At 38.8% G+C, this 22,748-nt stretch overlaps 1 protein-coding gene across 2 annotated transcripts; it reads left to right on the forward strand.

The window, feature by feature from the left end:
• The first annotated feature begins 530 nt into the window (after positions 1-530).
• On the forward strand, positions 531-21,446 carry LOC110474740 (interleukin-1 receptor type 1). 2 transcript variants are annotated; one of them, XR_013339506.1, is made up of 14 exons: positions 531-634; positions 1,968-2,049; positions 2,802-3,071; positions 4,122-4,264; positions 6,012-6,243; positions 7,790-7,979; positions 8,902-9,076; positions 10,225-10,290; positions 14,118-14,238; positions 15,520-15,665; positions 16,462-16,605; positions 17,629-17,793; positions 18,557-19,478; positions 21,162-21,446. XR_013339506.1 is itself a non-coding variant. In XM_021538408.3 (13 exons), the coding sequence occupies exons 4-13, from the start codon at positions 4,174-4,176 to the stop codon at positions 18,931-18,933; spliced, it is 1,707 nt and encodes a 568-aa protein (XP_021394083.2). In that variant the 5' UTR covers positions 531-634; positions 1,968-2,049; positions 2,802-3,071; positions 4,122-4,173; the 3' UTR covers positions 18,934-21,051. The 2 variants fall into 2 exon arrangements, 1 of the variants encoding a protein (XP_021394083.2); XM_021538408.3 differs by lacking the exon at positions 21,162-21,446 and having other exon boundaries at positions 18,557-21,051.
• The last annotated feature ends 1,302 nt before the right edge of the window (positions 21,447-22,748 follow it).

Consider the following 22,748-nt stretch of genomic DNA (forward strand, 5'->3'; position numbering starts at 1 on the left):
GCCTGAGCGAACACTGCGCTGAAATCAGCTCGCCAGTCCAGGGATCACAGCCTGAAGGGGAACCGAACCCCGGAGCGCCGCCAAAGGAAGTGGGCCGATGCCTGAGAAAACGGCTTAGCCAAGCTGCGGGGAGATGCCTCGCAGGAGGTTATACAGGATACCCGTGAGGAGCAGCCCGCCCCATGCCCGGTGCTGCGTGCCCTCGGTACTCGGCGGGGCTCCGCAGGGCCGGCCGGCTCCCAGCTGCCATTCACGGCCCCTCACGCCTTCCGCCGAGCCTGGCCGGGCTGGTCCGGGAGCGGTCCGGGACCCGTCCGGGGGCGGTCCGGGACCGGTCCGGGACCCGTCCGGGGGCGGTCCGGGACCGGTCCGGGGGCGGTCCGGGACCGGTCCGGGGGCGGTCCGGGTCGGTCCGGGGGCGGTCCGGGGGCGGTCCGGGTCGGTCCGGGGGCGGTCCGGGGGCGGTCCGGGACCCGTCCGGGGGCGGTCCGGGGGCGGTCCGGGTCGGTCCGGGGCGGTCCGGGGCGGTCCGGGGGCCGTGGCGGTGGCTCCTGGGCGAGGCGGGCAGTGCTGTCCGCCCCCACCCCCTCCCAGTGGTGGAGCGGCAGGGGCAGCCGGCGGAGAGCGCGGGGAGGTGAGGCAGGGCCGTGGGTGCTGTGGGACAGTGCCTCGCTCATTCTCTAGGCTGGGCTCGGCTTGGCTCGGCTCTGCTCGGCTCGGCGTGGCTTCCAGTGCCGTCTGAGTGGCGGGGAGGGACGGTGTGCCGAGGAGCGCAGGTTGCGGCCGGCTGCGCTTTGCCCTTTGCCTGCCCGGGCCGTGTGGGGCGCGGGGCTGGCGAGGTCCCTGGGCCGGCCCCAGCGCGGTCGGGCTGCCCTGGCCGGGTGAGGTGCGGTGCTGACGGCTTCCAGAAGACCAGCACCGAGCCCCTGGGTTTGCTGCTTTCAGCTGTGTTTTGAGGCCGTGTGTGTTTCTGCGGGGTCTGTTGGCTGTCTCCCAGTCTTTGTGGCTGCTGGTTTCTCAGCTTTTATGGCCCCAAATAGCTCCCGTGGAAGTCAGTTTTGATTTTGCTTTTGTGTCTGATTCCTCGTTGTGTATCGTATTGTACAAGCTCCGGTAGGAAGTACGATGGACAAATGAAGGCTGTAGGAGTGCTAACGCTGACACATTTTTTAAAGTACTTGTAACAGGAAGCGGGAAAATTCTTGCTGTAAATCTTCCTGACCTAGTAAAACACTACAAAAACTAGTTCTGTCTTTATTTATTGCATAACGATGATCAAATGGGGACTCTTTATTAACTGCTTGTGTGACAAGAGCAAGATTTTGGGTGAAAGAGATGCCTGTGTCAAAGCCAGGTGGGAGCTGCTGCTCTGACGGTCCCAAACCTGTGCTGGTCACAGCCTTGATGGTGCTTGGCAGTAGCCTGGGGAGCACAGCTTGGTAGAAGATCCATTAAAAGTTACTGAGCTGAATCAAGGCTCTGGTGTGCTTCCAGCAGCAGCTCTTAGATCTATAGCATTTTCTTCAGGGACTCAGCAAGCTGCTGGATGTGTTTTGTTTTTCTTCTTCAAAAATTCAGCACCGTGCAGTTTTATGACTTGGGCCATTTATACGTGTTTAGATTCTTAAAAAACAGGCTAAAAAGTCTTGCACAAAAGCTGCACAAAAGTATTTTAGAATACAGAATCCTTAATTCAGATATTTTAATTCACATATTTTATGAGAAATGAGACACCTATTACTTATCTTTTGGTATTACTGGTTTCCTCTCTCCTCCTGATAATAAGACATTGTTTTTTTAATACATCACTGTTTTTGATAAATATAATTTTGTCTGCATGAGCTCTTCAGGTTCTTTTAAATGCCTCCTAACAGTACATTGAGAATGATACGGGAAGCTTACTAACTTAATTTGGATTTAAATAAAAAATATGCCACATTAAAATTCTTATTCCTTCATATTGACAGGTATCAGGAGTTAAAATGACATAGGAAAGTATTCAAAGTATGGACTGTGAAATTAACTCCTTCCACTTGATGCTGAAAAAAGGTACTGTTTTCAATTTATTTGAATATTGATAAGGCTCCCCTTTTCTCTGGGGTTTGGATACACTCATTGTCTCCAGTTTGATATGCAACAGAATGAATAGGTAGCACTTCATTGTTGTAGAGTCAACCAGTGGTGACCAGTTATGTACAGCTACAGATACTGTTTTTGTTTCCTTCCTGCTGTTCTTTGGTAAAAGCAGTTTATACTGGTTTAACAGTTTTAACAGTTAATACTGTCTTAAAGTTGAACTGGAATTTAGCTTGCAAAGACCTAACTATTCCAGGCTTCTTTGACTGCATTTTGATGTAGCTTCCCCAGAATGCCCTGGATAATGGGTTTGTATTAAAGATACACCTTTTCTGTAGTTCTGCAGTTTGCAAGATTGTCTAGAAAGGAGATGCAAGGACTACAGTTTGTGATCATTGTGTCAATGTCAGAATACCAATATTATAATGCTAATTATTATCTTGCCCTAAATTTTTGTTTCCTTTTAGTCTTGAACATGTCTTACAAGGTTTCTTGACAGATGTGTAACATTTTGACAGAAACTTCTTTTCCTGAACATACTTGCTAGAATTCTTAGTCAGTCTCTACTGCAAATTTTGTTGCTCTTTTAAGTTATCATTCTAATATACAGGGGGATTCTCTTGCTTTTACATTTAGTAAATGAAAATTTAGTTTTGTATGTGTATGCTGCTGTCCAAATGATATGTTTTGTAAAATATTTTTTCCCCTTTCTCTGCTTTTTACAGGTAAACTGAAACTCCAAAAATTATGACCTTCTCATTGGCAAGTTACAGGAAAAGCACATACAAGGCAACTAAATAAGTACTGTGGTATGAGGGTTTTGTCAGATAAATTGTCCAAAAGAGCTATTTACCTGGAGGCTGTAATATTAAATGATTGAGCTCTGCACTGTGTGACCCTCACTAACACCCCAGCACTTCCGCATATGAAATGCTTCAAAAGAAGAAACTGCTGTGGCTTATTTGTGACTGAAGTGAATTACATTCCATATAAAAGTAAGTCACTTTTTCATGGAATAACTTATCTGCTTCCTGCTATTTTTAGCTGGGTAGAAGGCAAATATTAACTAGGACCTGTGCAGTAAATGTTTTGCAATGGACTGCTAAATGCAAAACCAGCTTTTGCTTTAGGGTGAGAGCCAGCAACATGTAAAACAATCAAAAGCTGAGGAAAAACAAGGCCGCTGAATGCAGATCTTAGCCTACAATGACTGCCCAGAAGGGGAAGGATTTAATTGTTTGCCACCTGGTTGATAGTAGAAAGCTTGGGGAGGTCTCTGATGACACCTTATCAAAAAAATACTGGTGCATCTGAGAGGGAAGCAGGACTTGGTTATGGTTTAGGGTTTCATAGAAGCCACTTGTGGGCTGTGAGGGCAGTGAGTCTGTGTTTAGTCATGTCTTTGTTGGAGAAAACTGAAAAAAAAGACCTGAGGTGTGAATTGAAATGATGATTCTTGGACACTTTTTTTTTGTGTCTGACCGCAGCAATTCATATTAGCTGTGGTTTCCACGGACATTTCACTTTAGATGCCAATTTTAAGTGGCAGATGAAAATGGAGTTACAATACACTTGTGCTTCTGCAAAGAACTGCAAGTTACTGCTCTTAAAAGCTACCTCAGCTGTATAAGAACAGTTCAAAGAAGGAAACCTTGTACATCTCTTGATTGTGACTCTTGTAAGCATTTGGAAAGAAGAGTAGCTTAATCAAACTTGTTTTTTAAATTATGCAGTATACCTTAAATTGCTATGCTAGCATAATTCATCTTTGCTTGAGGATTTAGTGTTTTTTTTGTTTTTTGTTTTTTTTTTTAAATTTAACTATGCTGGTAAAAGAATATTATGTTTATGCAAGAGTTATTCCATTGGGATTGTTCTAGTTCCAGGAAAAGTTTTAGTAGAAAGCTGAAAACTGAGCAGCTGTTTGTGAAGGCCAAGAGTTGCTGTAGTTGAAATTTTCAGTGATTGGGGCTAAATTACCAAATACATGTTTTCCCTCCCCAAGATGACTAATGCTTCTTCTGATTTTGTTTTTTTTTCTTAAGGAGTAATGCAGGGTGCAGAGGGCAGTGCAGCTTGAACAATCTTACCACACCAATGGAAAAAACTTCTGATTTGCAGCAAAATATGACATCAATATTTTTGCTTATTGGTCTTCTCATTGTACTGATACCTCTCTTCAGTGCTGGTAGGTTAAATATTTTGTTGAAATTACCATTTTACAAAAGAAAATCTGCATGAGATGAGTTGTGTGTATTTAATAGGAAAGAGTTACTGAGAACAAGTAGTGAATTTGGGGTTCGTTTTTGCTTTAGCATATTGACAATAGCTGAATACCTCTGCTGGGTTCAAATTGCACTGGGGATGTCATGCACAAATAGAGATAATTTTTTTTAAAGTCTAGGCACATAAATTTAGAGCTCTGAGGTTTGATTAGCCTCTCCATGTTTCTTATGAAGAAATCCCAAAGTGATTGGCTTCCTTGACTCAAGGTAAGCTAGAGAGTGCCTTTTTCATGAGACATTCTGTATGTCTAGTCCTGCAAGCCGTTTTCTTTACAATTAAATTAATAATATTTTTAATGATAGGTCTAGTATTTCAGTAAAGTTTAGAACTACATAAGTTAATTATGCTTGTCTTGTTACTCTTGACATAAGCAGTCTAATAGTAATGTGTCTGAATTAGATTGAACTATATGGAGATCTACTTGGAACTCTTTAAATGGGAAGGCAGTGATATTAGAAAGATAAGTGAAGATTTTATTTATTTTGAAATTGTATTTGTACAGCCATTCAGCAAGATTTGTAATATCAGTTCAACCAGATGTTTTGCAGTTTTGTGAAAATTCAGTGTTGGACATAAAACCACAGAATGCTTTGGATTGGAAGGGTCCTTAAAGATGACCAGTCAGTGGTCCAAACTCCCTGCCATGAGCAGGGACACCTTTCACTAGACTAGGTTGCTCAATGTCCCATTCAGCCTGGCCTTGAGCATTTCCAGGGATGGGGCATACACAGCTTCTCTGGACAAATGTATGCAAAAGCTTGAAAGTTTTACAATCTGCTTTATAGCCAAATGGTCATCTCTGTTTGTGCTACAGTGTTATTCTCCAGTAAGATTTTGTTTACATATATGAGCTCTTGATAACTTTTTGCAATATCTATCCTTTTTTCTTTGATTTTTTTAAATGATGTTGAAAGAAATGCTTCCTAAGCTGCATGATTGTGTCCTGTTAAGTTGTTACACAGACATAGTTAAAAAAGCTATGTTTACATTGGTCTTTTCTGTGATGTTCAGAATAATGGGCCTTCTGGTTAAAGGTGCAAAAAGAAGGAAGGAAATAATACATTGTGGTCAAGACTTCTTAATCTGAATACTTTCTCTCTCCAAATTTTTTTTTCCTTGATTTGTTTTTGGCCCCACAGTCCTAGTGACTGAATACTGTCAGAGCTCTGTTTGCTGCTGCTGTTTGCACTGTGCTTTACATAGATAGTATTTGCTTTAAGAATCTGGCAATTCTGCAAAAGTACTAACTATTACTAAAAGTAATAACAAGGACATGACAGGTAAGTTGGGAAGCTTGGAGTTGCCTGATGGATCCCATGGATCTTCTTACACCCTGGTTTGCAATGAGGCTGTTTGACTTGCATGTGCTTGCTGCTGGCTACCTCAACAGAGGGAAGTTGTACCTTAAGCTTATGTGATCATGTTCTCAACCAGAAGGTGGTAACAAACAAAAAATAATAGCCTTATGATGTTTTAATGGCAAATTGTTACAGAAAGTTTTTCTGAATCTGTGTAACTTGGAATTGGTATTAATATTTTTTAAACATAAAAGTATATAAATTGAAAGCATTGGGTTTTCTTCAATTTTTAATTTTTTTCTTTTTTAAAAATTTTTCTTTTTTTTCATTTTTTTTTCATTTTTTTAACAGAACGGTGTGTTATTTGTGATTACTTTGTACTTGTTGGAGAGCCTATAGCTATTACTTGCCCAGTAATTACATTGCCAGTGCTTCACTCTGATTACAATTTGACATGGTATAAAAATGGTAGTGCTACGGCAGTGACCACAGAGAGAGATGCCAGGATCCACCAGCGAGAGGGCTTGCTTTGGTTTATTCCTGCTATGCTGGAAGATTCTGGACTTTATGAATGCAATGTAAGGTAAGGAAGGAAACAAGTGGATTGCTAGTGCTTGCAAGTGTGATAATTAATTTGTGAAACTTGAGTGTACAAAACTTCTTGTTTTAGGTAAAATGCTTAGATCAGTTGGAAGCGCTGTTTTCACCATGCCTTTTGTTTCTGCATGATGCCTGTGTTTCTCTGCTGTTCTATGCATTTAGTACTGCAAAAGTGGTTCATACAGAAGACTGTCTTAAAGCATGATAATACTAAAAATGGTCTGTGGGGGTGGTTGGTTGCTTTGTTTGTTTTGGATGAAGTGTAAGGTCACAGGAAAATGCCTTAACCTCTTTGGCTTTTCCTGTGTTCAAATTGCTCTTTGATACTGACAGATCAGAAGAACACTGGTTTCTCTGTAGGTCAAGGCTAAATGTAAGAATGTTCTAAGAGGAGCAAACAGTGCATTTTATCACCACACAGACTTTCTGGAGAGCTTAGCAACTTTTTGGAAGTCTTACTAGAATTCCACAGGTTAAAAAGCTGAAAACAGTTTTTATGATTTATATTAAAATACTGCCATTACTGGTCAAAAATTAGAATACATTAAAAGAGCAAAGCAGTGTGCTAGACAGCTTTTGAGGCTGAAAATGATGTGTCTCTACTACTACTCAAATGATCTGAGTGCACAGAGAGCTAAAAAGGAATAGATTCTTTGAAAAGTATCTGTATCTAGCTTTTTTAGTACTTTAAAGTTTTGGCTAGATGAATCTAGCCAATCATTGGACCTCACTACTTAGATCATCAAATCCTTTTTAGAATGGTTGAAATTCACTGTGTGCTGAACAGGAAATTCAGTTTGGGAAGACATACATAAAATGTTTCTTAAAATGTTTCTTTCCTTATGGTGTTGCCAATACATACTGAGAATAGCCAATACAGACTTTTCAGGTGGCCCTAAATTTGATTTAGTAGTGTGTAGTTATCTGTACTGTTGTGCATAGAGTTGTGCTGGAGGGGTTTGGGTTGTGAATGTAGTAACAATGATCAGCAAAAGCTTCCAATGTCGCAGGCACATTCTTTCACTGGAGTTTACCATGAAACCAAAATTGGAAGTCAGAAGACATGTAATCCTTTCAAAGCTACCCAGCTGCATAATTTTGATTTAGCCTTTCCTGCTATGGTTTTAGTTACTTGAGGTGTGAGATGTGTTCCTGTGGGCATCTCACATCCTTGGCTTACATAATATCAGCAGAACAAAAAACTTGCTATGGTTCAGTTGTATTAACTGTAAGTAACATTTTGTACGTCAGACACTTAAGCCTTAACTGCAGCTCTGAGAAGTTCCTGACATCCCCTCTTATGTGTCCAGAGCAAATTCCATTTCTGCTCACAACACAAACTCAGAGCTTATTCCCATCTCTTCACCGGGAACAGGGGCTGAGAGGCTGAGGATTGTGTTTACAAACTAAGGGAATATAGCAGGGATGTTACAGAGGCAAGGCTGGTGGAGATGCTGAAGTCTTTCTCCCTGACTTACTGGAAATAATGCACTGTTAATTACCTGACTTGTCTGCTGTTCTAATTACAGGAGCCTTAACCACTCTAACAAAAAAACTATAAACTTAACAGTTTTTAAGAACGATAATGGTTTGTGTTTTAATGGAAAAATGAAGTTTGAACAAAAAGTGATGAGCACAAGTACTGGAAAGATTATATGCCCTGATCTAGAACAATTTAAAAATGAAGACAGTGATCAACCTGAAGTACATTGGTATAAGGTACTGAGCATGTGTATTTCATATATACAAGATACAAAATGCATTATTAAAAATGTCACATGAAGTAACTGTGAAAAGCAGCTTTTGGAAGGGAAGGTTTATTTTCTCTACAGTTTGAGTATGGCATGAGTGTGAATCAGATTTGTGAAATTCTGGTTTATCCTTTGATTTTTTCAATGTAGATAATAATTTTAAAACTTATGTGTTTCTGTAAATAGAAGGCTTTGCATAATTATTTCAGTTTCTCAGAATACTGGGCATTGTTGACCATGTGGTATTCTTATGCTGCTTGCTTTGGTTCTTTGAAAATGCTCTGTAGACTGTGTAAGCTTGAAAACATGTATTTTATCTGTTTTAATGTAAAAGTTTAAACAGTTCAACTCCTAATTCTGATGCTGGTATTAAAGCAGCTACATGGGCCTATACATGTTAAATAACCTTTGTGCAGCACCTGTACATCTTTTGAGGTGAAAAGATTCTCTACTGCTTTTAGGTCAAGGAAGAGAAGGAGGCTTTTTTCCCAGAATTTACATTACCACAAACAACATGAGGCACTGCTACAACAGCTCTTTCATCACAGAGAAGTAGGGGTGGAGGCATGTGTTCTCATAAACTCTGCTACCTGTGTAATGACTTCTATTACACCTGAGATAGAAAACTGTCAAGCTGTTAATGTAGGCTCTGAACTAAAGCATAGCCTTTGAAAACTTAAAGGGTTGGCTGCAGATATTTTTTTACAAGTGGAAATGGAGCAGGATATTATCAGACTTTGTTAGACTGTAGTAATGCTTGGAAAAGAATCCACATCATGGCTTTCAAAGAAGTCAGTGTTTGCCAAATATTTTAATCATCAGAGTACAGTAACTGATTTGTCAGATTTTTTTAGTTCTCTTAAAATGACAGGTACCTTTGTTGTGTTTAGGAGTGTAAACCTGGATTTCTTGAAGACAAGCGACTTGTTTTGGCAGAGGGTGAAAATGCTGTCTTGATTCGTAATGTAACTGTGCAAGACAGAGGAAACTACACGTGCCGTATGGTATACACATATATGGGAAAACAATTTAATGTTTCAAGAACCATAAGTCTAGAGGTTAAAGGTGAGTTCATGAGGTTATTCTCTTTGTCTCTGCTGTAAACATTTGTATGCAGGTATAAGATATTTGGCACGTTTATTTTCAGGTCTGTGAAATTAGAGGTGTAAGTCTTCTTTAATTTATTCCTAAACATAAAATTGAAAGGCAGTGTTGCTACCCTTGAGCATTGCTTTTGAGGAAGAATTGTCATGGGCAAATGAATAATGCCGGGTTAGGAATGAGAATTAGAAGAAAGCAGTGATTCCTGGGATGGAGGTATTGCTTTTGCCAAAACAAATAGTGTACCATAAAAGTAAATAAATTTAAAAATATAAGATTTTTTTTCTGAGACTGTCACAGCAGATGACCTGCTTGAAGGCCTGTTGGTGACCTGGCTTCTCTGTTGATAGGAAAGGAAATGTGATAAGCTGCACTGTATAAATAATAAAAAGTTAATAAATCTTCAATTGGAAAGGATTGGCTTACTGTTGGCACTTAGTAGTGTTTTTTTGCTGTTTCACTCTGCCAATAGTGTAATTTACTGCACTTACCACTGTGATTATGTCTTTGTGGGCAATGTTGCTGGTGACCTGACTAGTAACATGATAATAGTCCTATCAGAATAGTTGTCTGGAGACAGCAGGTCCATCTTTTTTAGGTTAAACCAAAATTCTGACTTTATATAGGTGATATAAGAACAGTAGGTTGTTAGCAACCAATCTATACATCATGCAGAATGATACAATTCCAGCCCAGTTTAAGTATGTGTTTGTTTAAACACATTAATTAAAAATTTAATTAAAAATATTCACCTTATCTAGGAAGTCATTGATACAACCCTTTTTCTCTTCCTTATCCATCTCTGAAGAAGAACTGCATTTTTTGGTTTTGTCTTTGTTGGTTTTGTGCTACTTTCATGTCTGCTGCTGGTAAATATAAGATTTTTTTAAAGCATTTAAATTTTTTTTTTTGTTATCTTGAAAGCTAAAATAGAATAACTTGGAGAGAATAGAGCAAATATCTTATGAGACATTTCTTTTGTAGTAAGTATGGCACTACAGTAATACCAAACAATAAACCCAGACCCACTGTAAAACCAAAACTATTGTCAGTTAAACTAAGTTGTGGATCTTTTCCTGCCTGAAGGTTTTATTTTTCTTTGTTTTGGTTAGAAAAACCACTGCAGATGCAACCAGAGTTTATTTATCCAAGGAACAATACAATTGAAGTAGATCTTGGTAAGTAGTGATTATTTAAGAGATCATTAACTTTAATGAAACAAATAAGCTTCTGGTCTTTTTCAAAAGATATGTGAACAGTTCCACAGATTTCAGCAAGACTGGGAGATATGTGTGTGGATTGAGAATATCTGGAAGACAGAGGATAGATAACAGCAAGTGATTCCCACAAATAACTTGTGGGGGGAAGCAACTGTGCCTAGGATTGGAGTCTCTTGACCAGGTTGTGACCTGAGTATTGTGCAGGATGAATTTATTTATTTATTTATTTATTTATTGTTATTTCCATCTATCCTTTTTGCCGTTTCTCAGTTTTTGTGTCTTGATGTATCCTCAGTATCTGTGGAAATAGGTTTATGTACATGTAGCATGTTTGGATAGTTAGCAGTTGACTCATTCAGTAGCTCTTTCCCTTCCTATATATTTCCTGTCTCCATTCCCTTTCCACAACCTGGATTTTAATCCTTGTTTTAGGGTAATACAGATTTTGGATATTGATCTTTAGTGAAAAAGTGAGCTGCTAGTTGATGCATATCCCAGGTACTGTTTATCTTGGAAGTTTCTTAAATAAGAGATTCTTGGTATAAGGAATAACTTCTTCACAGAGAGGGCAGTGCAGCAGGCTGCCCAGAAAAATTGTGTCTGTCTTTAGAGGTTTTAGAACCTGACTGAATAAGTCTCTGAACAGCTTGATCTGACCTCAGTATCAGGACATACTTTGAGCAGGAGATTGGATTGAAGACCTCTCTTTCAACCTCAATTGTTCTGCAATTCTCTGGACCAAGTATATGGTATTGTAGTCTTTTCCCAAGCAAAGTTACATGTGTTTAAAGTGCACCACATATCAGACAGTTATGTTCTACTGACAAAGTCCAGAAGAATGAGATTGGAGCTGCTTAAACTGCATTTTAAAAAATAATTTTGTACCAAAAGGGGCAGTTTCAAACAAAATACTTGATTTAAAAGGGCATTAACTGATTTTGGAGAAGTGTCATTGGCTATTTACAAGAATTTCTTAGTACAGGAAACAGTTTAATAATCTTTTGGAGAACTAAAAATTAGAGAAACTCTGAGCAAAGGTTTCATTTGGACTCTGACACATAGGAGGTCAGGCTAGAGCATTGTGGATTATTTTTACGTGCATCACCTCATGGAATCTCACATAACACATCTACTTTTGCTCTTGCTTTTTCTGACATTGAGCTTGTAAATTGTGTACAGCAGGTGTTGTTTTCTCCTCTTAAAGTTTCATGTGTCTTTTTGTATCACGTGAAACATTTTTGCCTGTCCCAAATTCTAACTTCCAGTGTATATGGTATTAAATTGGACAGCACTGAAACACTAGTGAGTTTTGTCTGTGTGTTTAGGGGTGTTTTGGGGGTTTAGTGGTCTTTTCTTTTCTTTTCTTTTTGACCTCAATAGCCTGTGAAAGATAACTTACTTGGAAGTTGCCACATTCTGGTGAGGATCGGCAGATTTTGACCAGAATTGTGAATGTGCTTTAACAGAAATTATATTCTTCCAGAGTCCAGAAGGCTTTGTTTTAAACAGTGCGAATATTCAGGATCTGATGCAAAAAGTATTATTTTAAAAGCTTACAGTCCTGTGGTCTTCAGATGGTTATTTATTTCTGTTGAAATAATCTAGAATTGCTCAGCAGCTCCTTCTTTTCTGGGAATTACATCTTCTCTGTCTTCATTACAAACAATACATGCCTGAAAAATTTTTTGTTCTTTCACTGTTAAGGAAATTTGTTCACTAGATTTTGGATAAAACAGGGAGACTTGGCATAGTAATTATTTTACTTCACATAACCCTAATTTTTGTGTGAAAACTTGATTTTTTTCTTTGTAACTGTAACTATGGAAGAAATGAAGTAATGTTACACTCGGAATTCCCTGTACTGTATGTCCCACCCATGAAAGTATTGTGCAAGTGTCATCCCCAGTTTTGACTGGTAGTTATCTCATTTAATTCAGAAAAGCTCTTACTGATGCAGCCTCTACTCAGCAGGAGTCTGATGTACAGAATCTTAAATTTACTGAAGGCAGTGTTACGGTTTTTTTCAATCTTTGGTAGTATTTTCTGAGCAATTTATTAGGCTGGCTGTGACTCTCAGCCTAAGTCATTAAGACTGTGTCATAGGACAACTTGTTAAGAATCCTTATTGTAGAATTTGGTCCATATTTGTTACAGCTTGGACACAGCATTAATTAAAAGTTGTGCTGGTCTATTGTTAGATGCTTTGGTCTACCCAGGAAGAGCAAACCTTGATTGCCTTACAGACATTATGGTAATAGCCACAGGTGAGACTAAAAGGAGACTCCAGCCACAAAGTGGGTTTATTGTGACTACTGAGGTCTACGAATGATTCCCTATTATAGGGACACATGGGAAGTAACTTCTTAAAGGAATTTGATGAGACTTGTTTTTGTTGCTTTTAAAATGACATTGCCATTCAAATATTCAATATTCTTTGCCCAGTACCTTCAATGGGGTGTTAGGGGAAAAAATTAAAACCTCCTACTGCATGTCTGGCTGTGGGCAGAATATATAAGCAGCTGCATGAACACTTGGATGGAAACAGCTATATGATTTTCGAATGAGAAGTGGCAGAAGATGCTGTAGAAACTTAACAGTACATTCATGAATGTGTGGGCATGGAATGCTTGAGGTTTTTTTTTTAATAATTGTGCAATGTACTAAACCACATCTTTAAAAAAAATAATTGTTGTGGTGGAAGGACGTGAGGGAAGAGATCGGGGAACAGCTCTGATTTCTGTGAGAACTCTTGTTCAAGTAACTGCTTTCTGTGTGAGCTAAAGGTTTATTTCATACTTTTATTAGAGACCATCCTTTGGTGGAAGCATCTAGATTGATGCAGTTCTAGGAAATGAAAGACTAAGATATTTACATAGGCCAGCTGAGACAGCCCACCTTCTCCTATCAAATCATAACTTCCATGGGTAAAATACAGAAGGAAAGGAATTCAAGAACGCTGCTTGCCTTCCTGTACATGGAACTCACTGAGGTACATTGGCAATAAATATATTTTGCAAATTGGCTTGCTTAATACTGAGGTGCTCTGTAAGATCTGTACTCTTGGTGGCAAAGGAGCTGAGTGACAGGTGAGCTTGCTCTGGAAGTAAAGTGTGATAATATTCAAAAACCATCCCAGTGCACAGTGTTGGCCAAAAGACCTTGATTTGGAGTAAAGCTCTGCATGGTCACTAAGAATGGGATTCAGCTCCCAGATGTAGGTTGTCTGCACATGGGTATGTGCATATGATCAGAGGTCCTTAACTCAGGCCAGTATCAACAGGAGCTCAATTCAGTTGCCTACACAAAACATGCTGTTTTGAGTGGTCTGGCTACTCTAGCAGTGTGGTTTTCTTGAAGATCTGGAGTCCTGTCTGACATCTCCATATGGATACCTTGAATGCTGGAGTGCATTTCACATGTCACCAGAGGTGTACATGCAACTCCTTTGAGTCCTGGAGATCTTTCAGTGAAGTCTGGAGAGTCATTCAGTTAAGGTATCTAACGTGTGTGGACTTCAGTAGAGATGAACTCTTGTTACTAGCTTAGATACCTAGCTTGTAGGTAGATGTGAACATTTAGACACCTACATTTAGGATGGAATTCATATCGAGACTGTAGACACCCAAATTTGAATTACAAATTGATGAGTTTTAAGGGCTTTTGCTTTTCATAAGGTAAGTAGGTTTCTTTTATATCCCTCCTTTTCCCAGCTGTTCCCTTATCACTTGACTCTTCTCAAGTAATAACAAGATCTTCACTTGCTGTTTACATTTGTTTTTTTGTAGGCTCTCATGTAGTTATGGAATGTAACATATCAAGTGGCATAAATGGCTTGATTCCATTCTGGCAAGTTAATGATGAGGATGTTGACATCTTTGATAAAACCTACAGAGAACAGTTTTATGAGTAAGTATCCTTATACATTGAATTTGTAGTGCATATGTAGGTGAATCTGCAGTAATATGCAGTGGGTTCATTATAAAGTAGACTACTAGTCAAATGCTATTAGTGATTGAAAGACTGATTAGAAGCCTGTATCAAACATTAGTATACTTTTATTGCTTGGTTTTAAAAGAATAGCATTTAATACTGTGTCTGATACAGATGGAATGAAGCAATCGTAGATTTTTATAATGGTATTGTGCAATACAGTTTTTTAATGCTTAGCTATGCATTTGCTCATATGTGATTTTTTTAAAATAGTACATTAAAGCCTGTCCTCTATCATTAATATGGGAAGGATAGATTTTTCCAAACTAAAAATTCATCCAATTTATTTTTATTTGTGAAAGTGATACTTTTCTAAGTGCAGACACAGCTGCTAATCCTCAAGGACACAAGGCAGAAACTCTTGTTGCAGGACATTTAGGTTCCAATGTTTGACTACCCTGAAGTAAAAAAGTATTCAGGTGAAATTTCAGATGGGAAAGTCATTCAGTTTGTGTTCACAGCATCTTGTAGAGTCAGTGGGCACTATTGAAAGGAGCCTGGCTCCCTCTTCTCCACTCCTTCTATCAGGTACTAACACATGTTGATGAGATCCATCCCCTGCCCCCGAGCCTTCTCTTCTCTGGGCTGAGCAGTCCCTGCTCTCTTGTATGATGGATGCTCCATTTCCGTATCTGTCACATTTCTGCACATGACTTGCTCCAGAAATCCATCCATCTCTCGTACTCAGCAGCCCAAAACTGGCCCTTCTACTCCAGTGTGATCTCACCAGTGCTGAACATCACTGAAAGATCATTTCCCTTAACCTGCTTGCAGTGTATTTCCTAATTCAAACCAGGATGCCTGGGATCTGGTTATTCCTTTGCATTTTGCTTTGAACTTTGTGAGTTTTTTTTTTTCCATTTGTCCATTCTGTCAAGGTTCCTCTGGATGCTGGCTGTTGTATCAGACATTCCTCTGAGTTTTGTGTCACCTGAAAACTGCTAATGGTGCATTCTGTCCAATTTGGGGGAAAAACCCAACAAACCCAAGCCAAAAAAACCTGAAACAACTAAGCCCAGTATGTTTTTAGTTCATGAAATTGTTAGTTACAGAGGCATATTTACTGTGCTTCACTAGCTTCTTAGGTTTATAGAGATAAAAAAAATTAATGTATTTGTGGATAGATGAATCTGTCTCATATTCAGCATAGATATTCAGTTATGTACAGATGTTTTCCTTTTACCTTTTTTATGACAGAGAGGGGTTGCCTCATGGACTTGCTGTATCTGGAACAAAATTTAACATTTCAAAAGTGAAAGTAAAGGACTATGCTTATAAGTTCTTCTGCCACTTCATATATGGTTCTCAACAATTTACAGCCTACATAAAATTGGAATACCCGGGTAAGAGATCTCTTCTGGATAAAATGGTGATCATTGACTTACTTGTCATTTAGTTTGGCAATGCCCTACTTAGAATTAAAGCTGTGTGAGTACTTTCATGCAAAATGGGCAGTGCATCTCAGTACCTTTCTTTGTGAAATTTTTTGTCACATTCTTAGCAAAATGAAGGAAAATAGTGCTTTTGATTTGCTTTATCTTCTCTCATTTAGTATTTTGGGACTGAAAGTGAATATGAGCTCTAACTTGTTACATGACTAATTTTTTCATAAAGATTATCAGGGTAGGATTTAACTTCAGAAATTCTTTAATGCATTGACTAAAACATGAAGTTTGTGGAGGGTGTTTGTTTTAAGGACAGTAAATGAGTAGGCTCACTGACAGGTCATTGAAGGGGCAGAGACAATAGAAAGGTAGTTGCTCTGGGGAGGTTAGCAGGTCAGGAAATCACCTCCCCACCTTGGACTTCCTTGCTTTCCAACTGATAGAATTTTGTACAAGAATTCTTATTCTACTGCTGTGCTGGGTTATATGTCAATATTTTATTTTGGTATTTCAGCTGAAGAGTAGCCTCATTTTATCATATTGTTGAGGTATTTTCCTCTGAAAGATAAAAGTAGGCTTATCAGATAACAGTAATGTCAGAAAATATACGTAAAACAGTTTGGCCTGTTATTTCACTTCTTTTTAAACAGAAGTATTTTAATGATCAAACAATTTTGAACAATCCTTGTCTTTCCCTGGTTCTAGTTTATGCTCATACTTTATTTGTTTTCTTTCTTATTCTATGCTGCTGCAGCTCAAAACATTCAGGGGTACTTAATTGGAGGAGGAGTTTCCTTGGTATTTTTAGTATTTTTTACTCTCTTTATCTACAAGATCTTCAAAATTGATATTGTGCTTTGGTATCGGGACTCCTGCCATCCTTTCCTGGGGAAAAAAGGTATGTTTATGTGCTAAGTGTTTTGAGCTCCCACCTTTACTTATAATGCAGTGAGATATTCTCATGGATCATGATTGGTCTTCCTCGGGGTTTTTGAAAGGATAATACTGTTTTTAGGATGTTTAGAATTGGTTCAGATGAAAAAAACATCTACAGGAGAAAAACTCAGCAACTTTCCAGGAATTCAGAACTGTCATTGCTTTTCCTGAAGACACACCCTAGTGGTTTGAATACTGCTTTGACAAGCAGTTTTTCAGATTACTTTTAATTACTGTTGTTACATAAAGCAGTAATGCATTAGAAGTGTTGTGGTTTTTTTATTTTCTATAGATGAAACAGGGAAATATAATTTTGTTTTGTTTTCTGTTTAAAGGCACTTCTGATTATTTTGCTTTCCTGGCATTCAAAAAATGTTGATAGGGTCTATGAAGTATGCTGATGTATGGATAATTTCCAGCCATCTGAGAGGAGATACTTTCTGTTTCTCTAGCTATGTATCTTCTAGAGGTATTGATATTCTCTTAGATTTTCTTAGAAGTCTTTTTAATTAGGTCTTTCTGAAAAGTCTGATCCAAAATACCTGAAACAATTCAAATGTCATTTTTTTTTTTGTCATGTTTAACTGGCTGTTATGGTATGAAACTCCAGGTTGCAACACCACCTATGAATTTGATGGCAAATGGAATTTTAAGTATCAGTTGTACCACTGGGTCCACTGTTTTTCAAATAATTCAATGATGACATTTTTTTTATTTAGTGTTCAAAAGAGAAAGTTTCAATTTAATTTTTTGGGTCTCTTTTGCCTGTTCAGATTCAGCATCCTGAATTCTAGAAGGCCTGGTCCTACAAATATTTCAGGCTTTGTATAATAATACATGCTTATCTAGTATAGCAGGATTATGACCTAAAACAATGATTCAAGTAAGGGAAACCCCCTCAGAGTTTATAGATTTTGCTTGTTTGCTTGCTTGCTCTTGTAGCTTTAGAATTTATTTTTATGGCAGTTTATTGCTCACTTCTTAGTTTCAGATGAGAAGATCTATGATGCTTATGTTCTGTATCCAAAGAGCAGAGAAAGCTGCTTGTATTCATCAGATATTTTTGCTCTGAAGATACTGCCAGAGGTCTTAGAAAGACAGTGTGGATATAGCCTCTTCATACTTGGGAGAGATGATTTACCAGGAGAAGGTAAGTTAGCTGAAGACAAATTTGACTTGAATTTTCTCATTGACCTGGAAATAGAACTGAGAAACAAGTAGTCAGTCAGATGGGAATATAAATATCTCTCATCATCAAATGAATTTTTTTTTTTTTTTACAGTTGAAGGCTTTTGGTAGTGATTTAAGAAGGAAGGGTTCCCTGAGAAGTAGAATCTAAAGTGCTGCTTAAATTTTCTGGCTTGAAAAAATGCAATAGTCTGTTCTTGGGGTTTAGTCCTGGGGTTTTTGTGTGGTATTTACCATATTTCACTTTTTGTGACTTAACTGACTAGAATGCTATTGATGGAGGGAATATTTTTTTTTCTCTGCCACTTATGTGTTACAAAACCAGTTGAGCAAATCAGAAACAGACTATTTAAGGTAAAAAGCTCCCGTGGTTCTATAACTTGTTTTTTTTTTTTTTTTTTTTTTTTTTTTTTTTTTTCATTTGTACCTATGATGGTAATAAAATGGCATTAGCAAAATAAGTAGTAGGTAGCTGGTAGCTTTTCTCTGTTTCTGCAAAACAAGGATATAGACATAGACTTTGATGGGGTCAGATTGTGTTGCATTGTCCACATTTCTGTGGTAGGCTAACCCAAGGTAACTGCTTGCATGTTCATATCCTCTCCCTATTTTGATGTAGAGTGTGTCGGCCTAAATATCAAACATTTGATGAACCAGCTGCAGAATACTGGAAACAGAAAGTAGAAATGTACAACCTTAATTTTGCACAACCTTGTTCTCTACAGCTGTGATCAGCGTTGCTGATGAAAAAATCCGTCAAAGTAGGAGAGTGATAATTGTTTTAGTACCAGAGCCCTCCTGCTACAGCATTCTGGAAGATGAGTCTGAAAAGCAGCTAGCCATGCATAGTGCTCTTATCCAAGATGGCATTAAAGTAATTCTCATTGAACTTGTAAAAATACAAGATTATGCAACCATGCCAGAATCCATCAGATATATTAAGCAAAAGCATGGGGTTATCCAATGGAAAGGGGACTTCTCAGAAAGGTCCCACTCAGCAAGAACCAGCTTCTGGAAGAAAGTGCGCTACCAGATGCCATCCAGAAAAAGTGGCTCTTTATCACGATTGAGTTTGTTACCAAAAGACTTGAATCTGCCTTAAATAACAAATGAGAAATGACACTTAAATACTGATTCAGTTCACACAGTTGGTGATTGACTGAAGGTCCCATGTATCTGTTTTGTGGAATCTCATCCAGATTTACTGGAGTGAAGGTACTACAGTTTCATCTACAGATATTAATCTTTTTTACTTCTGGCTGGATCAACAGAACAAATATCATCAGTAGCACATGTAGGAAGTACACAAGTACTTTTCCAAGAATGATTCTGCGAAGTTCCTTTGTATTAAAAATGAAAGGACGAAAAATTGTCTTGAAGCCAATGAAGAAAATTTGATTTTTTCCCCTGCAATTAAAGTTTCAATATGAAGGGAATTACACCAATTATTGTTGTGATATTATGTAATGTGCATGGCTGCTGCCAGTACATGTTTGTTTCTTTTTTTTAATGAAACAACACAAATCTTTTCTTTGTTACAAGTTTGTTATTTGCCTTGTTCAGTTTGTGGAAAGATAAATCCCCCTGTTACTGCATCAGTGTGTTATCATCCAGGAGAATTCACAGAATTCACATCCAGGAGAAAAGGTAAGATCTTTTTTACATTTGAAAGATCAATGCCATTTTTAGTCACTTGTCACATGCAGATGTTGTAAAAATACCTTTATAATCTGTATCGAGTAAAAAAATTATTCTCCAGAGAACTTTTTCTTTTCAGTTAAATGGCTTAATATATTTATTTACCCAAGTGGAACAATTGGGTAATGACACAGAATCTGTCATGGGAGGTACAGGATGATTGACTTCATCCACCTTACCTTAAGGACCATGTCAAGGGACAGAGATAGAGAGAGAGAGATGCCCCTATGGTAACCCTCTGCAGCTGCTTGCTTTTCTCGTTTCCCTCTGCTCTGATATGTAAGGAATCTGAGATGACTGTATGCTGGAGGCTGCAGTCATGGCTTTCCAAACAAAAGTGAATGGAAGTTGTGTAAAATGTTGAAACCTTTATCTTTAAATATTTTTAATAGTATTTTGTATACCCAAAGTGTTAACTCTAAAATTATGTTTGACTTGTAGGCAGTCATGTGGTTTGCAATGATCAATTCTTTTTTTGGGGCAGATAATTGATTTGAATGATTCGAAAAATTCATCAGACCTCTTTAATACTATGTTCATAGCTATTAATTTTATAAAGGCAGGAGATGAGAGCCTAATTTCCTATATAATTTTTGTCTTGAATGTTATGCTTTTAGGTTGTGAGATTGTGTTGTATAGGGAAGCCTCAGGAATTGACTGTTACTGCTGCTTGCAACTCTGAATTTCTGTGTCCTATCAGCTTCTTTCTTGAGTACCTTTTGCTCTCCTCCATTCAAACTCCAATCTATATTTTCTCTTGCAGCTCCTTTATCTAGAAACAAGCAACTTGTCTTTGTGCCAAATTCCATCACTTTCCAAGCTCTGATTGAAGGTTCTTGCTAATACAGTATTAGGCAGAAATTTTCCCTCTGGTATCTTTACTTGTTTGTCTGAAAAAAAATATGTTCTGTAACCTTCAGAATTAATCTATTCATTTACACACTGCAGTGTTGGCTTTTCTTCTTTCATGGCTCAAACAATTTCTTATGCCTCTATAGTTAACCAAACAAAAGTGTTCTGGCTGATAAGTGACAAAAACAGTGGAATTAAGTTCTTTTCCCAACTAAATTAAGTGTGTGCTGGAAACTAGAGACAGTGCCTTCTGAGCTTTGTGAGTTGTGTGTGTTTGGCCAGAATGGAATAAGAATCTCTTCATTTCAAGAGGAAGGGGGAAAAGTGCATTTGAAATGTCAGACTAATTCGATACTGAAGTGTTTCATTGATGAATGTCATGTATGTACAGACCTATGCAGATGCTCATAGTCATTTCTCATTCTGTGTTTTATTCACAAGAGAAGTGTCAAGGGACGATCAGTCCTAGTCATGAAGTGCAACATTTACTTAGCTGTTCATGCAGTCTGCCTTTAAATATGCTGTGTGTTCAGTGGCAGCCTGTTGTAGGATAAAAGAGCCTTGAGATCCATCTGAAGTTACTGAAAACCATCTGAACAAGGCTAATTGTTACAGTTCACACTGATAGAAGACTCAAATAGGACAGAAGCTGTATGGTTTGGTCATAAAACTCTTCTTTAAGAAGATCCCTGTATCACATGTGAGGACCAGACGCTGGTATTATGGTATTTGTACTGAGAACTAGGGTGTAACACTGATTTTGTGCTTTCACTTTGACAGCTCACAGTCATGCGGGCCAGCCAACAGAGTTCCAGTGACCTCAATCCTCCTAAAAACTTCTGCTGACTGAAACAGATTGAAAGGAGGACTGCTGCTTGTTACCCCTAACTTTAGGAATGGAAGGCTATTTTACTGAGCCAAAATAGTGTTTTTAAAAAAATATTTGATTCTTTTGATATATTTATATAAATAATGCTAAAGTTTTTATGTGTGTTATGTAAAAGCACTTTGAGGAAGAGTCCATTTTAAAATTTAATAAAGACACTACATTTTTTTTTTCATACGCACTGCTGTTTCTTTTGCCCTCATTTCTCCATTTTAGCATACTAAAGCATACTAAAGCATACTGAGAATGGACAATGGCAAGCAGCAGTTGTGATTCGGTGGCTTAACCAGACTGCTATATAGTGGCTTAACAAGACTGCTATAATAGATCTTCATTCAGGCTGCTGCCAGTCAGTCTGGCTGCGGTACAACACTAGCACAAGCCACCTCACCATGCCTGAGCAAACAGAGGCTTTGAGCTTGGCTCTGCTCTCTCTGGTGCTCTCCTTGCAGCAGGGTGAAGCTAGAGCAGCCCCAAGGCTGCTGCATTGCTGTCTGAGACTGACATGGTCCTGAATAGTGCCTTTTGCTGCAGCTCCTCAGGAGCTGGGAAATGACCTCAAATGGGGTAAATGTCAATTGCTTCTCAGCAGCAATGGAGAGGCAGCCTTCTGTGCTCAGCCCCTGGAGCAAATGCTTCCTCTCTACTCAAGGAAAGCCAGACCCTGTGCTGTAGGGGTTGGTATAGCCCAGAAACCAGTTGTGTCCTGGGCTGCATCAAAAGCAGCATGGCCAGCAGGGTGAGGGAGGTGATTCTGCCCCTCTGCCCTGATGAAGCCTGACTTGGAGTGCTGCATCCAGCTCTGGGGTCTCCAACAATGGCTTGGAGCAAGTCCAGAGGAGCCCACCAAGTTGGTTAGAGAGATGGAGCACTTATCGTGTAAGGAAAGGTTGAGAGAGTTGGGACTATTCAGCCTGGAAAAGAACTTTGAGGTGAACAAACAGTGACCTTCCAGGGCCTGAAGGGAACTTGCGCAAAAGATGGGGCAAGACTTTACAAGAGCATGTCACGACAGGACAAGGGGAAATGGCTTCAAAGTGAAAGAGTGTAAGTTTAGATCAGATACCAAGAAAAAATTATTTACTCTGAGGGTGATGAGGGACTGGAATAGATTTCCTGGGGAAGCTGCGGATGCTCCATTCCTGGAAGTGTTCAGGTCAAATGGATCTTTGAGCAACCTGGTGTAATTGATGGTATCCCTGCCTGTGGCAGACACTTTGGAACTAGACAATCTTCAAGATCCTCTTGCAATCCAAACCATCTCTACGATTCTATGAGTCTGAGTAACCTGGCTGACTTGTCCTTGCCTCCCAACTTGAGTCTCACACAGGCTCATGCTGATTGCAGTAGCTCTAGTGCATAGATATGGGGCAGTGGAGTGCTGTGCTTCTTCTGCACCTGCCGCTTCTGAAGAGTGGTTTCACTGCAGGATTCAGGTTTTCTGCAGGTATGAGTGATTTGTTCCAAGTTATGCCTCTTCT

This window comes from Lonchura striata, chromosome 2, assembly GCF_046129695.1.
Source record: "Lonchura striata isolate bLonStr1 chromosome 2, bLonStr1.mat, whole genome shotgun sequence".
Lineage (NCBI taxonomy): Eukaryota > Metazoa > Chordata > Aves > Passeriformes > Estrildidae > Lonchura > Lonchura striata.